At 44.9% G+C, this 13,492-nt stretch overlaps 1 protein-coding gene across 1 annotated transcript in view; it reads left to right on the top strand.

Moving 5' to 3' along the window:
• Positions 1-13,492, top strand: part of LOC114021338 (disintegrin and metalloproteinase domain-containing protein 20) — a 155,503-nt gene that overhangs the window by 23,281 nt on the left and 118,730 nt on the right. Inside the window, exons 5-6 of the mRNA XM_043527319.1 lie at positions 2,613-2,719; positions 3,481-3,688. Of these exons, the coding sequence (XP_043383254.1) occupies positions 2,613-2,719; positions 3,481-3,688 (315 nt within the window). The remainder of the gene's footprint in view (positions 1-2,612; positions 2,720-3,480; positions 3,689-13,492) is intronic.

The raw sequence follows: 13,492 nt of genomic DNA, 5'->3' as shown, positions 1-13,492 counted from the left end.
AATAATTTGAAGGAGAAGATTGCTTTATTTTCTAAAGAAGTATTCCCAAATCTCTTATTAAGGCTGTGTTGGAAATGACTGGAATCAAATAGTACTTAACTTTAATGTAGTTGTCTTCTAAAGTGAAAAATAATATTGTTCTGGAATTGGTCTGCCTCCAGTTGGTGGGCAGTAGGGGAACAGCTCCTTGTCTGGACATGGAGGCTCCTGGGAAGAAAATACACAAGTAAGGCTACATTTTCACTTCCGTTTCTTGCCAACTCTCCTTATAAATCAGAAACTTGTTGCAGATGGTGTCAGATTTTCATATAAACTCTTTCCTACACCTCTTGCAGAGGTTTGAAGCACTTGGAGGAGAGGAAGGTGGTCAGGAACAGTCAACATGAATTCACCAAGGGCAAGTCATGCCTAACCAACCAGATTGTCTTCTATGATGAGATAACTGGCTCTGTGGATATGGGGAAAGTGGTGGATGTGATATATCTTGACTTTAGCAAAGGTTTTGTTACGGTCTCCCACAGTATTCTTGCCAGCAAGTTAAAAAAGTATGGATAGGATGAATGGACTATCAGGTGGATAGAAAGCTGGCTAGATCATCGGGCGCAACAGGTAGTGATCAATGGCTCAATATCTAGTTGGCAGGCAGTATCAAACGGAGTGCCCCAGGGGTTGATCTTGGGGCCGGTTTTGTTCAACATCTTCGCTAATGATCTGAATGATGGGATGTATTGGAATCTCAGCAAGTTCGTGGATGACACTAAGCTGGGGGGAGAGGTAGATATGCTGGAGGGTAGGTATAGGATACAGAGTGACCTAGACAAATTGGAGGATTGGGCCAAAAGAAATCTGATGAGGTTCAACAAGGACAAGTGCAGAGTCCTGAACTTAGGACGGGAGAATCCTGTGTACTGCTATAGGCTGGGAACTGACTGGCTAAGCGGCAGTTCTACAGAAAAGGACCTGAGTATTACAGTGGATGAGAAGCTGAATATGAGTCAACAGTGTGCCCTTGTTGCCAAGAAGGCTAATGGCATATTGGGCTGCCTTAGTAGGAGCATTGCCAACAGATCGAGGGAAGTGATTGTTCCCCTCTATTTGGCACTAGTGAGGCCACACCAGGAGTATTGTGTCCAGTTTTGGGGGCCCCACTACAGAAAGGATGTGGACAAATTGGAGAGAGTCCAGTGGAGGGCAACAAAAATGATTAACGGGCTGGGGACATGACTTACGAGGAGTTTCAGAGTAACAGCCGTGTTAGTCTGTATTCGCAAAAAGAAAAGGAGTACTTGTGGCACCTTAGAGACTAACCAATTTATTTGAGCATAAGCTTTCGTGAGCTACAGCTCACTTCATCGGATGCACCGATGAAGTGAGCTGTAGCTCACGAAAGCTTATGCTCAAATAAATTGGTTAGTCTCTAAGGTGCCACAAGTACTCCTTTTCTTTTTGCGACTTACGAGGAGAGGCTAAGGGAACTGGGCTTATTTAGTCTGCAGAAGAGAAGAGTGAAGGGGGCCTTCTACTACCTGAAGGGGTCTCCAAAGAGGATGAAGCTTGGTTGTTCTCAGTGGTGGCCGATGACAGAAGAAGAAGCAATGGTCTCAAGTTGCAGTGGGGGTGGTTTAATTTGGATATTAGGAAAAACTATTTCACTAGGACGGTGGTGAAGCACTGGAATGGGTTACCTAGGGAGGTGGTGGAATCTCCATCCATAGCGGTTTTTAAGGCCTGGCTTCACAAAGCCCCGGCTGGGATGTTTTCAGGGCTGGGTCGAGCTTTTTTGCCACCCTAAGCAAAAAAACGCTGCCCGGAGTGCCGAAGGGGGCGGGGGGGGGAAAGGACTCACCCAGAATGCCGCCGAAGGGAAAAAAAAAAGGAGGCTGGAGAATGGCCGAAACACCGCCCCAAAAATGGCCGAAATGTTGCCCCTTCACAGGGGCTGCCCGGACACGTGCTTCCTTAGCTGGTGCCTGGAGCCGGCCCTGGATGTTTTAGTTGGTGTTGGTCGTGCTTTTAGCAGGGGGTTGGACTAGATGACCTCCTGAGGTCTCTTCCAACCCTGATCTTGTATGATTCTATGATTTACCTCTCTCTCAAACCCTATGATTCTAAGAAGCAGGTGATGCATGGTTATATAGTTTGGGTGTTAATTTAAGTCTGATTCATCCCTCTTCCTTCACCTTTCCTGGTCATAATTGTATTAGAAAAATTCATGTCATTTCCAGTAGGTCTCCTTTTTTGTTCTTACATCTTCAACTAGCTGTTGATAGTAAGATAGCAGAAGCGTGAATGGTAAGGTATTAGGAATTCATTGTGTGACAGGTGTAATATTTGAGAACCTCTCTTTGAAGCTCACTCAGTCTCAGCTGCATTATCTCTGCACTGTTGACATGAGTGAAAAGTAGCAAAACTTGGTTTTGACACTAAAGTCAGTAGATCTGAGTACACAGGAGAACAGATCTGCTGAGTGAAAAGGTGTCATTCATACACTCCTTTTTCATATTAGAACCCCATTTTGAGACCAGATGCAAAAAAATTTAGACTTTGTATTGTGTATATTTAATTTTGTGTAACTAGTATTTGTTATTCTATTTGACTAAAATTAATGATAGAAAAGAAAAACATGCTTTTGGACCTTGCAGGATGATTGCTACTACTCTGGATATGTGGAGGATGTCCCGGAATCTGTTGTGGTTCTCAGCACCTGCTCTGGACTCTGGTAATGTAGACTCCTCAGTATGCTAGATTGCAAACATTATTAATTTTTTTCTTCTGAAACAGAAAGATAGATTTAACATAACAGAATAACTGGTTAGTGGCCTTTTACCTTTTCCTAATGCAGATTTTATGCCAGGGGTCAACACGGCACAGCCCGGTGTAGCTCCGAGCAGCTGTGGTTCACCGTTCCCAGACAATGGGAGCTGTGGGAAGCGGCGTGGGCTGCAGGGACATGATGGCCGCTTCTCCCATTGACCGGGAATGGCAAACTGTGGCCACTGAGAGCTGCGGGGGGGGGGGGGGCTGTGCCTACAGATGGTCAATGTAAACAAAGTGTCTCTTGGCCTGCCAACATTCCGAAGGTTGCCTACCCCTGTTTTATGCTAACCAGTTGTTAAGGGTCATCTGCTATTACTACAGTAGGGCTCGAATCAAAAGTCTCTAATCTTAATTTTGTATTTTATTTTATAGATTGTAAAACTGTATGTAGTGCAGTGATGACTGAATGGGCTCTTAATTATGCCTCTCAAAGGTGGCTGTGTTTCAAGAACATTTCTATTCAATTGTAAATTGGAAATGTTTTTTCCTCAATAGCATTTTCCTTTCAGGAGGCAAGGGAGGAAATTGCAGTAAAAGTTCTGCAAAACCTGTATTATACATCTAAAATAGTTCAGATGGAAAATTCCTGACCAGTTCTAATATTTTTGCAGTTTTTAAATTTTCCCAAGTCTCTAAATCACACTTCAATTTTGCAATTCTCAGGGGCCATTTGATGATTTACGATTTAAACTATGAAATTGAACCTGTTAAATCTTCCTCTGCATTTCAACATGTTATTTATCGAATGGCAGCTGATGAAGATTCACCTGATCGATGTGGAGTAACTGATGAAGATATCGAAGATCAAGCCACTAAAGGCACAGAACATCAAATATCTATGGTTCAGATGGAGAGACAACTTGAAGTAGATGTAAGTGTTTTATATGGGCTCACATAAAGTAAATGGATAATATGTAGAATGGGGTAATCAATAGCTTGACTGCGGGCCAAATCTGGACTACCATATGCTTTTCAGTGGGCCCCACAATCTTTTTTTTTTTACTCATTACTATTGTTTTTTAAATTATTGTCTCTGGAGTCTGGACCTTGATTATACCTTGACCAAGAAATTTGTGCCTTGACAAAAAATAATTCACTACCTGCGATGTAGAACATGCTAAGCTATGCATGTTAGGCCCATTTTTCAAACTCATTGTTGGAAGTGACCTCAGTTGTGCTGGAAATTCACTTTGTAGTCAGGGGAACAAATTAATTCTGTTCCCCCTGAGTTTAACCATCCATAAGTCTGGTAGCTAAAAGCATTCCTATCTATTGATTGTGAAAGAAGTAGTTTGTCAGAATCATGGAATCTATTCAACGAGTGCCTAAATGCCTCAGTTGGTAGTCCCCGCTCTATTTCCCTTTGTGGGTTTCTTTCTAGAAATGTTGTCAATTCTGCTTTGACTTTGATTTTTTCAGGGTCAGATAAATTCCAGTATTCCACCTCCTGCCATCTGGCAGAAGAAGGTCATTCTCCCCCACCCTGCCTGTTTCACTTAGAGAAGGCCTGACACTCTGGGAAAGAGAGAATAGTGGGGTAGTTGATCAGTCACACCTTTTTCCTCCTCCTTGCATCTTGACCCCTGGGTCTAACTGAAGAGTGCACTGGGAGCAGGTTGGTGAATTTAGGCCTCGGTTCTCCAATGCCTGTCTCCCCTACATGTGGAGATAACCCACGATGGACAGACGCTACATTACATCTCAGGGGGATCCCTCCTTCATAAAAGACTGGGTCTACACCAGACCCTGCTTGGACCCAGATCCTCAACCATCCACTAAACAGTCCCTGGGAAAGACAGAAGATTTGAAACCAAGGAAAAGGTTATGATCTGTGAGACATGTGGCTAGACACTAGCTGAAAGAACTCCTCCTGGTATATTCAAGCTCCTGGGCTAAACCCCCTGGTAATAGATAAAATGTTATGTTATGCCTTCTCCTACCGACACCTAAGTCTCCTCACTCCCCTGGAAGACCACAGTTTGGACCTCAGTGGGGTACTGTGATGGGGTCTGTGAACCCCACACTGGAGAAGTAAGGGTTAAGGAACAGCTCTAGGCCCAGAAAGTCCCACCCAACTGCCCCTACTGGGCATGCTCACAGTTGACACTGAGCTCAAAAGGGAGCAGTTTCGTTCAGTCTGGGCAGATGGAGCAAGAGAACAGTTGTGTGTTGCAGGCTCCGGTCGAGAAGCCACAGGTGCTCCATACAGCTGGACCCAGTCCTCCATGCCAAGCCACCACAGGCCTTTCAATTACAGAGATCAGCAACAATGAGCTGTGACTGCGAGAGGAAGACCTTTTGGAGTATGGACAGGAGAACTCCAGAAGAAACTCAGAGGCAAATCAGCAGCGCCAACAGAGGAACAGAAGCCAGCGTAGGAAGTTGTCCAGGGATCAGGCATAAAGGTGCCCGTCCCCTAGGCTGCTCATTTTGGATTTACTGCTTCATTGGGCCCTGGATTGGAACCAAGTAGAGCAGGGAGGGCCCGGATTCCCTTACTCCCAGCCATTGATGCTTGCTGCTGGGTGACATAACCCAGAGAACTGCCATCAGGTGATGCTGCTGGGACTGGACCCAAGGCCACCGTCTCAGATACATGGTGGAGAGTATGGGCAACACCTGAGTCCTGTGAAAGGTATAACTCCCCCTCCTGTTCACTGGTCCAGTATGAGGTTGTTCAAGATAGGAGAAGCCTGCCTTGCGACTTTTTACATAACTTTGGGAAACTGAGCCTGAGGCTCCTCTATGTGCTCTCCGTTGTGTGTCAGTCTATGTTCACCTCAGACTAGACCCACTCAGACAAACTACCAGGAACAAGGTTTATTCTGTAAAGAACATAGAACAGGACTACAATCCAGCAGCCTCCTCTCTGCTTGCCTGCTTCAGGCTCCTAGCTCAGTCAGTGCTAAGACCTCCTGCTGAGAGAGCAGAGGGTACATTGTACAACACAACCCCCCTTACAAACATGTTCTAACTCTCACAATAACTAAACCCCAAAACAAACAAGCCCATGTTCTCCTTTTGTGTCATTTAAACTCCTCTCAGAGTGCTATTCAAGCCCTTTTTGGTCCTACCTGTAAAGAACATAGAACAGGATTACAGTCCAGCAGCTTCCTCTCTGCTTGCCTGCTGTGTGATCCCAGCTCAGTCAGTGCTGAGACCTCCTGCTGGGGGGAGAGAGGGTACATCCTGGCAGGAACCAGGAATTTCTCCCAACATGCCACAGTTTCTAGTCCACAACTTGTAGTTCCCAGGGCTGCTGTTGAAGCACACTGGACCTTGGGCTACAAAAGGACCATTGGACCACTGATTGAATGATCCTAAAGAGGCCACAGATACAGAAAATTTGCAGAAATGAATTTTGGAGAACCCGTAACAGCAATGGCAGATACTGCAACAGATTGCTGCCGAGCAACAACAGCTAATTTGCTAGCTGGCGGTCCAGAACCAGGCACAACAAGAACACTTGATCCAGCAGGTGGCGATGTTATTACAGCTCCAGGGGGCATTCAACATCACAGTTCCTTGGCCTGTAGTAGATGCTCTCCTCTCTGAGATGCCCATCTGGCTTATGAAAATGGGCCCTGGAGATGACCCCAAAGCTTTCCTGATCACCTTTGAATGGTTGGCCACCAGAACATTGGACCACGTTGTTAGCCCCATACTTGACCAGCCGTGTGCAAGAAGCCTATTGGAGCTTGGACCCCACTGAAGCATTAGACTACACAAAGGTAAAAGCAGCCATACTAGACTGCCTAGATACCAATCCCAAGTTTTTCCACAAGAGATTTCACAAAGAGAGATACCTGGCCCCATGTGGTGGCCAGATGTCTGAAAGACCAGTGTTGGCACCGGTTAGATCCAGAAAACAGACCAGAGTGGTGGAAATTATTGTGTAAGAATAGTTCACCCATATTCTCCCAGTCGTGACGAAGGAGTGGGTGAAGCGCTATCCGCCATGGACCCTCTCAGAGGCCATGACCCTAATGGAGAGCTACAAGTGTGCTGAGAGGACAACCTTACTGACAGTAAGGGAAGTGCCCCTGGAAGCAAGATTCTGATCCCTAGCAGGGGCCGGGTTCAGGGGGAAGGTTGAGAACAGCTAATTTGGTCATCATCCTAGGAGATGGCCCTGGCTGCAGGGAGAGACCGAACTGCAGAGGTGGAATGGAGAGGAGGCTTGTGCTCCTGAAAAGGGGGATATGCCCTATCAGGAGGACCCACGGCACCAGGGGTGGACCAGCCAAAAGCAACCTCAAAGGGCAAGTGCTTCGAGTGTGGATGACCGGGGCAGTTCAGGTAGGAGTGCCCCTTTGTGAACTGCAGTTAAGGGGAGGCATCATCAGCAGGCACCTGAAAGAGGACCCAACTAAGATGTTGCTACCAGTATGGATCAATGGCACCAAAGTAATGGGCTTGGTGGACTTCAGGTGTAGACAGACCATCGTGTGGACTAGCCTGCTGGAGTCCCCTGACATGGTGGGGGGCCCATATCGACATCCACTGTACCCATAGGGATGTGCTGCCCTATGCCATGAAAAAAGTGGAAGTTGAGGGCCATATTGAGACTTGCAGAGTCGGCTTAGTGACCACCCTGGTCTACCCAGTAATATTTGGACAGGACTGGAGATGGTTTGGAGAACTCCAGCAGCTGTGGAAAAAAGACCCTCCCTCCCCAACAGAGGCTGACTGAAACCCCAAAATGAGGGGGCTTATGTGACAGGACAAGGCAGAGGTCCTGGTTGGGGACCCTCAGGCCAGCCAGGAATGCTGACCAACCAGCCACCACACTCAGCCTTCACACAGCTTTAGGACCTAAAAAGGAACTTCCCACTGGGACTTCAGTCCTTTTCTGCATGAAGGATTGTGGGATTTGGTGGGTTACAGCAAGCAACTGCAGGTAGTTTTGGTTTCCCACTGGAAAAACATAAAGAACCACTGCTCTAAAGAAACCCATTAGTAAAGGAAAATGATTATATTTTTATAGTAGCACTTACCCAGCACTGTCAGTTAGCTTCATGCAATTCTTCTCAAATTCAGTGTTGGTGCCAAGAAAATAGTATTCTGGAGAATGACAGAATCAAAGGACATGATAGGACCTCGAGAGGTCATCTAGTCCAGTCCCCTGAACTCATAGAATCATAGAATATCAGTGTTGGAAGGGACCTCAGGAGGTCATCTAGTCCAACCCCCTGCTCAAAGCAGGACCAATCCCCAACTAAATCATCCCAGCCAGGGCTTTGTCAAGCCTGACCTTAAAATCTTCTAAGGAAGGAGATTCCACCACCTCCCTAGGTAACCCATTCCAGTGCTTCACCACCCTCCTAGTGAAAAAGTTTTTCCTAGTATCCAACCTAAACTTCCCCCACTGCAACTTGAGACCATTATTCCTCGTTCTGTCATCTGCTACCACTGAGAACAGTCTAGATCCATCCTCTTTGGAACCCCCTTTCAGGTAGTTGAAAACAGCTATCAAATCCCTCCTAATTCTTCTCTTCCGCAGACTAAACAATCCCAGTTCCCTCAGCCTTTCCTCAGAAGTCATGTGTTCCAGTCCCCTAATCATTTTTGTTGCCCTCCGCTGGATGCTTTCCAATTTTTCTACATCCTTCTTATAGTGTGGGGCCCAAAACTGGACACAGTACTCCAGATGAGGCCTCACCAATGTCGAATAGAGGGGAACGATCACATCCCTCGATCTGCTGGCAGTGCCCCTACTTATACATCCCAAAATGCCATTGTCCTTCTTGGCAACATGGGCACACTGTTGACTCATATCCAGCTTCTCATCCACTGTAACCCCTAGGTCCTTTTCTGCAGAACTGCTGCCTAGCCATTCGGTCCCTAGTCTGTAGTGGTGCATGGGATTCTTCTGTCTTAAGTGCAGGACTCTGCACTTGTCCTTGTTGAACCTCATCAGATTTCTTTTGGCCCAATCCTCTAATTTGTCTAGGGCCCTCTGTATCCTATCCCTTCCCTCCAGCATATCTACCTCTCCTCCCTGTAAACTTGCTGAGGGTGCAATCCACGCCATCCTCCAGTTCATTGACGAAGATATTGAACAAAACCGGCCCCAGAACCGACCCTTGGGGAACTCCACTTGATACCGGCTGCCAACTAGACATGGAGCCATTGATCACTACCCGTTGAGCCCGACAATCTAGCCAGCTTTCTATCCACCTTATAGTCCATTCATCCAGCCCATACTTCTTTAACTTGCTGGCAAGAAATCTGTGGGAGATCATGTCAAAAGCTTTGGTAAAGTAAAGGAACAACACATCCACTGCTTTCCCCTCATCCACAGAGCCAGTTATCTCGTCACAGAAGGCAATTAGATTAGTCAGGCATGACTTGCCCTTGGTAAATCCATGCTGACTGTTCCTGATCACTTTCCTCTCCTCTAAGTGCTTCAAAATTGATTCCTTGAGGACCAGCTCCATGATTTTTCCAGGGACTGAGGTGAGACTGACTGGCCGGTAGTTCCCCGCATCCTACTTCTTCCCTTTTTTAAAGATGGGCACTACATTAGCCTTTTTCCAGTCATCCGGGACCTCCCCCGATCGCCATGAGTTTTCAAAGATAATAGCCAATGGCTGTGCAATCACATCCGCCATCTCCTTTAGCACTCTTGGATGCAGCGCAGCCGGCCCCATGGACTTGTGCTCGTCCAGCTTTTCTAAATAGTCCCGAACCACTTCTTTCTCCACAGAGGGCTGGTCACCTCCTCCCCATGCTGTGCTGCCCAGTGCAGTAGTCTGGGTGCTGACCTTGTTCGTGAAGACAGAGGCAAAAAAGTATTGAGTACATTAGCTTTTTCCACATCCTCTGTCACTAGGTTGCCTCCCTCATTCAGTAAGGGGCCCACACTTTCTGCAGTCATTTCCCATTTTGTGAGTGTACAACTCATTGTTCCTTCCTAAATGGAGTACTTTGCATTTGTCCTTATTGAAAATTTCATCCTATTTCCTTCTGACCATTTCTCCAGTTTGTCCAGATCATTTTGAATTTTAATCCTATCCTCCACAGCACTTGTAACCCCTCCAGTCTTGGTATCGTCTGCAAACTTTATAAGTGTACTCTTTATGCCATTATCTAAATATTGATGAAGAGATTGAACAGAACCAGACCCAGAACTGATCCCTGCAGTCTTACCCAGAGTTTTCAGAACCAAAAGCAGTGGTAACTTAACTATTTCACACCAGGCGGTGCCAGGAATAGGTCAATAGGAACACAGTGCATCTGGCTGATGAAAATTGATACAAGTAAGCGTGCTCTTATCTAAAACTACAATTTATTCGATTAAACCACACATAGACATTAGCAATAGGTTTAGAACATCCGAAATTAGAGGAGGTTTTGGAACAAATTGATAAATTAAACAGCAATAAATCACCAGGACCAGATGGTATTCACCCAAGAATTCTGAAAGAACTCAAATGTGAAATTGCAGAACTACTAACTTTAGTCTGTAACCTATCATTTAAATCAGCTTCTATACCAGATGACTGGAGGATAACTAATGTGATGCCAATTTTTAAAGAGGGCTCCAGAGGTGATACTGGCAATTACGGGCCTGTAACCCTGACTTCGGTACCGGGCAAACTGGTTGAAACTACAATAAAGAACAATAGTGTCAGGCATATAGGTGATTTCATAATTTCTTGAGGAAGACTCAACATGGTTTTAGTAAAGGAAAATCATGCCTCACCAATCTACTAGGATTCTTTGAGGGGGTGTGACGTTATTGACATAAGCTGGGACCATATAGATCATTGTTGCAACCAAAGTCCTGTAGTGGCACGAAATCTTGTATAAAGAGAGTTGAATAAGGTGTGAAAGACAAGGTTATGGTTTGCTGGGTATGATTATGCTGTCTATATGTGTGTATCATTTTTGTAGTTAAAGTTATGAATATTGGCTCTATACTGTCTGTATTTCAAACTTACGCTATTCTTCTTGGTGACACCCCAGACAAGCTGGTGTCAGCTCTGCCTAGTCTGTTTGATGGCCCATTAAGGACCATCAGCTATACAACTGACCCGTTGAGAGAAGGCAGACACGCCTTGTGACTCAGCAAGGTATGCAGGGACATGCCTTTGGACAGAACTCTGAGGTTTTTCCATGCCATGTGATGGACAGCTGTCTTTGGAACAAAGAAAGAAAGACCACATGGCATGAGAATATAAAAAGCTGCTGCAGCTCCTCCATCTTGTCTTCAGTCCTGCCTCATACCTCTGGAGGAACTTTGCTCCACTGAAGCTTTGAACCAAGGACTGAAATACCCATCCCAGCTGTGGATGTACTCCAGAGACTTGATTGGAATCTGCAGTTTATTCTATCACTGCTGCAAGCCTGAGCCAAGAAATTTGCCATTACTGTATGCAATTAATTCCATTTAACCAATTCTAGCTTTCATCTATATCTTTTTCCTTTTATGAATAAACCTTTAGATTTTAGATTCTAAAGGATTGGCAACAGTGAGATTTGTGGGTAAGATCTGATTTGTATATTGACCTGGGTCTGGGGCTTGGTCCTTTGGGATTGAGAGAACCTTTTTTCTTTTACTGGAGTATTGGTTTTCATAATCATTTGTCCCTATAACGAGTGGCACTGGTGGTGATACTGGGAAACTGGAGTGTCTAAGGGAATTGCTTGTGTGACTTGTGGTTAGTCAGTGAGGTAAAACCAAAATCTTCTCTGTTTGGCTGGTATGGTTTGCCCTGGTGTGCATAGAAACCCTAGCCTTGGGCTGTAACTGCCCTGCTTTAAGCAATGTGTCCTGAATTGGCACTCTCAGTTGGGTCCCGCCAGAACCAGTATCGTTACAGGGGGTCAAAAAGCATGTGGACCAAGGGGATCCAATGGATATAGTGTACTTAGATTTTCAGAAAGCCTTTGGCAAGGTCGCTCACCAAGAGCTCTTATGCAAAGTGAGCTGCCACGGGATAAGAGGGAAGGTGCTCTCACGGATTGGTAACTGGTTAAAAGATAGGAAACAAAGGGTAGGTATAAATGGTCAGTTTTCAGAATGGAGAGAGGTCAATAGTGGTGTCCCCCAAGGCCCTGTTCTGGGAGAGTCCTATTCAACATATTCATAAGTGATCTGGAGAAAGGGGTAGACAGTGAGGTGGCAAAATTTGTAGATGATACAAAATGACTAAAGATAGTTAAGACCCAGGCAGACTGCGAAGAGCTACAAAAGGATCTCTCAAAACTGGGCAACAAAATGGCAGATGAAATTTAATGTTGTCAGATGCAAAGTAATGCACATTGGAAAGCATAATCCCAACTATACATATAAAATGATGGGGTCTAAATTAGCCATTACCACTTAACAAAGAGATCTTGGAGCCATTGTGGATAGTTCTCTGAAAACATCCACTCAATGTGCAGTGGCAGTCAAAAAAGAGAACAGAATGCTGAGAATAATTAAGAAAGGGATAGATAAAAGGAAATATGAGAAATAGAAAATATCATGTTGCCACTATATAAATCCATGGTATTCCCAATACTGTGTGCAGATGTAGTCACCCCATCTCAAAAAAGATATACTGCAACTGGAAAAGGTTCAGAAAAGGGCAACAAAAATTATTAGGGGTATGGAACTGCTTCTATATGAGGAGAGATTAATAAGACTGGGACTTTTCAGCTTGGAAAAGAGACGGCTAAGGGGAGATATGATTGAGGTCTATAAAATCATGACTGGTGTAGAGACAGTAGATAAGGAAGTGTTGTTTACTACTTCTCATAACACAAGAACTAGGGGTCAACAAATGAAATTAATGGGCAGCAGGTATAAAACAAATAAAATGAAGTATTTCTTCATACAACGCACAGTCAACCTGTGGAACTCCTGGCCAGAGGATGTTGTGAAGGCCAAGACCATAACAGGGTTCAAAAAAGAACTAGATAAATGCACGGAGGATAAATCCATCAATGGCTATTAGCCAGGGTTGGCAGGAATGGTTTCCCCAGCCTCTGTTTGCCAGAAGCTGGGAATGAGTGACAGGGGATGGATCAGTTGATAATTACCTCTTCTGTTCATTTCCTCTGGGGCACCTGGCACTGGCCAATGTTGAAAGACAGGATACTGGGCTAGATGGACCTTTGGTGTGACCCAGTAGGGCCATTCTTATGTTCTTAACATCCCAAATTAGTATCTAGCTTTTGAGATGGGATTGAGTAATTGACAACAGGTCTGCAATAGCTGGTTGGAGTAAGGTGTCAGGAAAAAATCTCTGAAGCTATCCTGAGAGAACTGCTCCAAAGCATACTCTATTATGTAGACTTTTTATAACTAACGTTTACAAAACATCGAGTGCATAGTCGATCACAAGCTAGTAGATCACCTCTCTGAACTTCAATAAACTACTTATCAACAAACATTGCTAACAGTCTTAGTCATAATCAGCTTCTATATCAAAGGTGCCCAAATTCAAGGTCTCCATCCACTTATTTTCTTTCAGTATCAATTTGTTAACTCTCTTCTCCCCTCATCCCATTCTGATTAGCATAAACTGAAACCTACAGCTAATTTTGACCTTGCCTCCAGAAGCTCTGCTTATTCCAATTAACCCTTAACTATGTGGTGTTCTATTTTATAAACTCATGGTGGCTGAATGCATTCAATATGGTTGCAATCAGTTTGATCAAAATATGGGGGGCACACACCCCT

The sequence above is a fragment of the Chelonia mydas genome, chromosome 1, assembly GCF_015237465.2.
Source record: "Chelonia mydas isolate rCheMyd1 chromosome 1, rCheMyd1.pri.v2, whole genome shotgun sequence".
Taxonomy (NCBI): domain Eukaryota; kingdom Metazoa; phylum Chordata; order Testudines; family Cheloniidae; genus Chelonia; species Chelonia mydas.
This window is presented reverse-complemented; position numbering and strand designations above follow the sequence as displayed.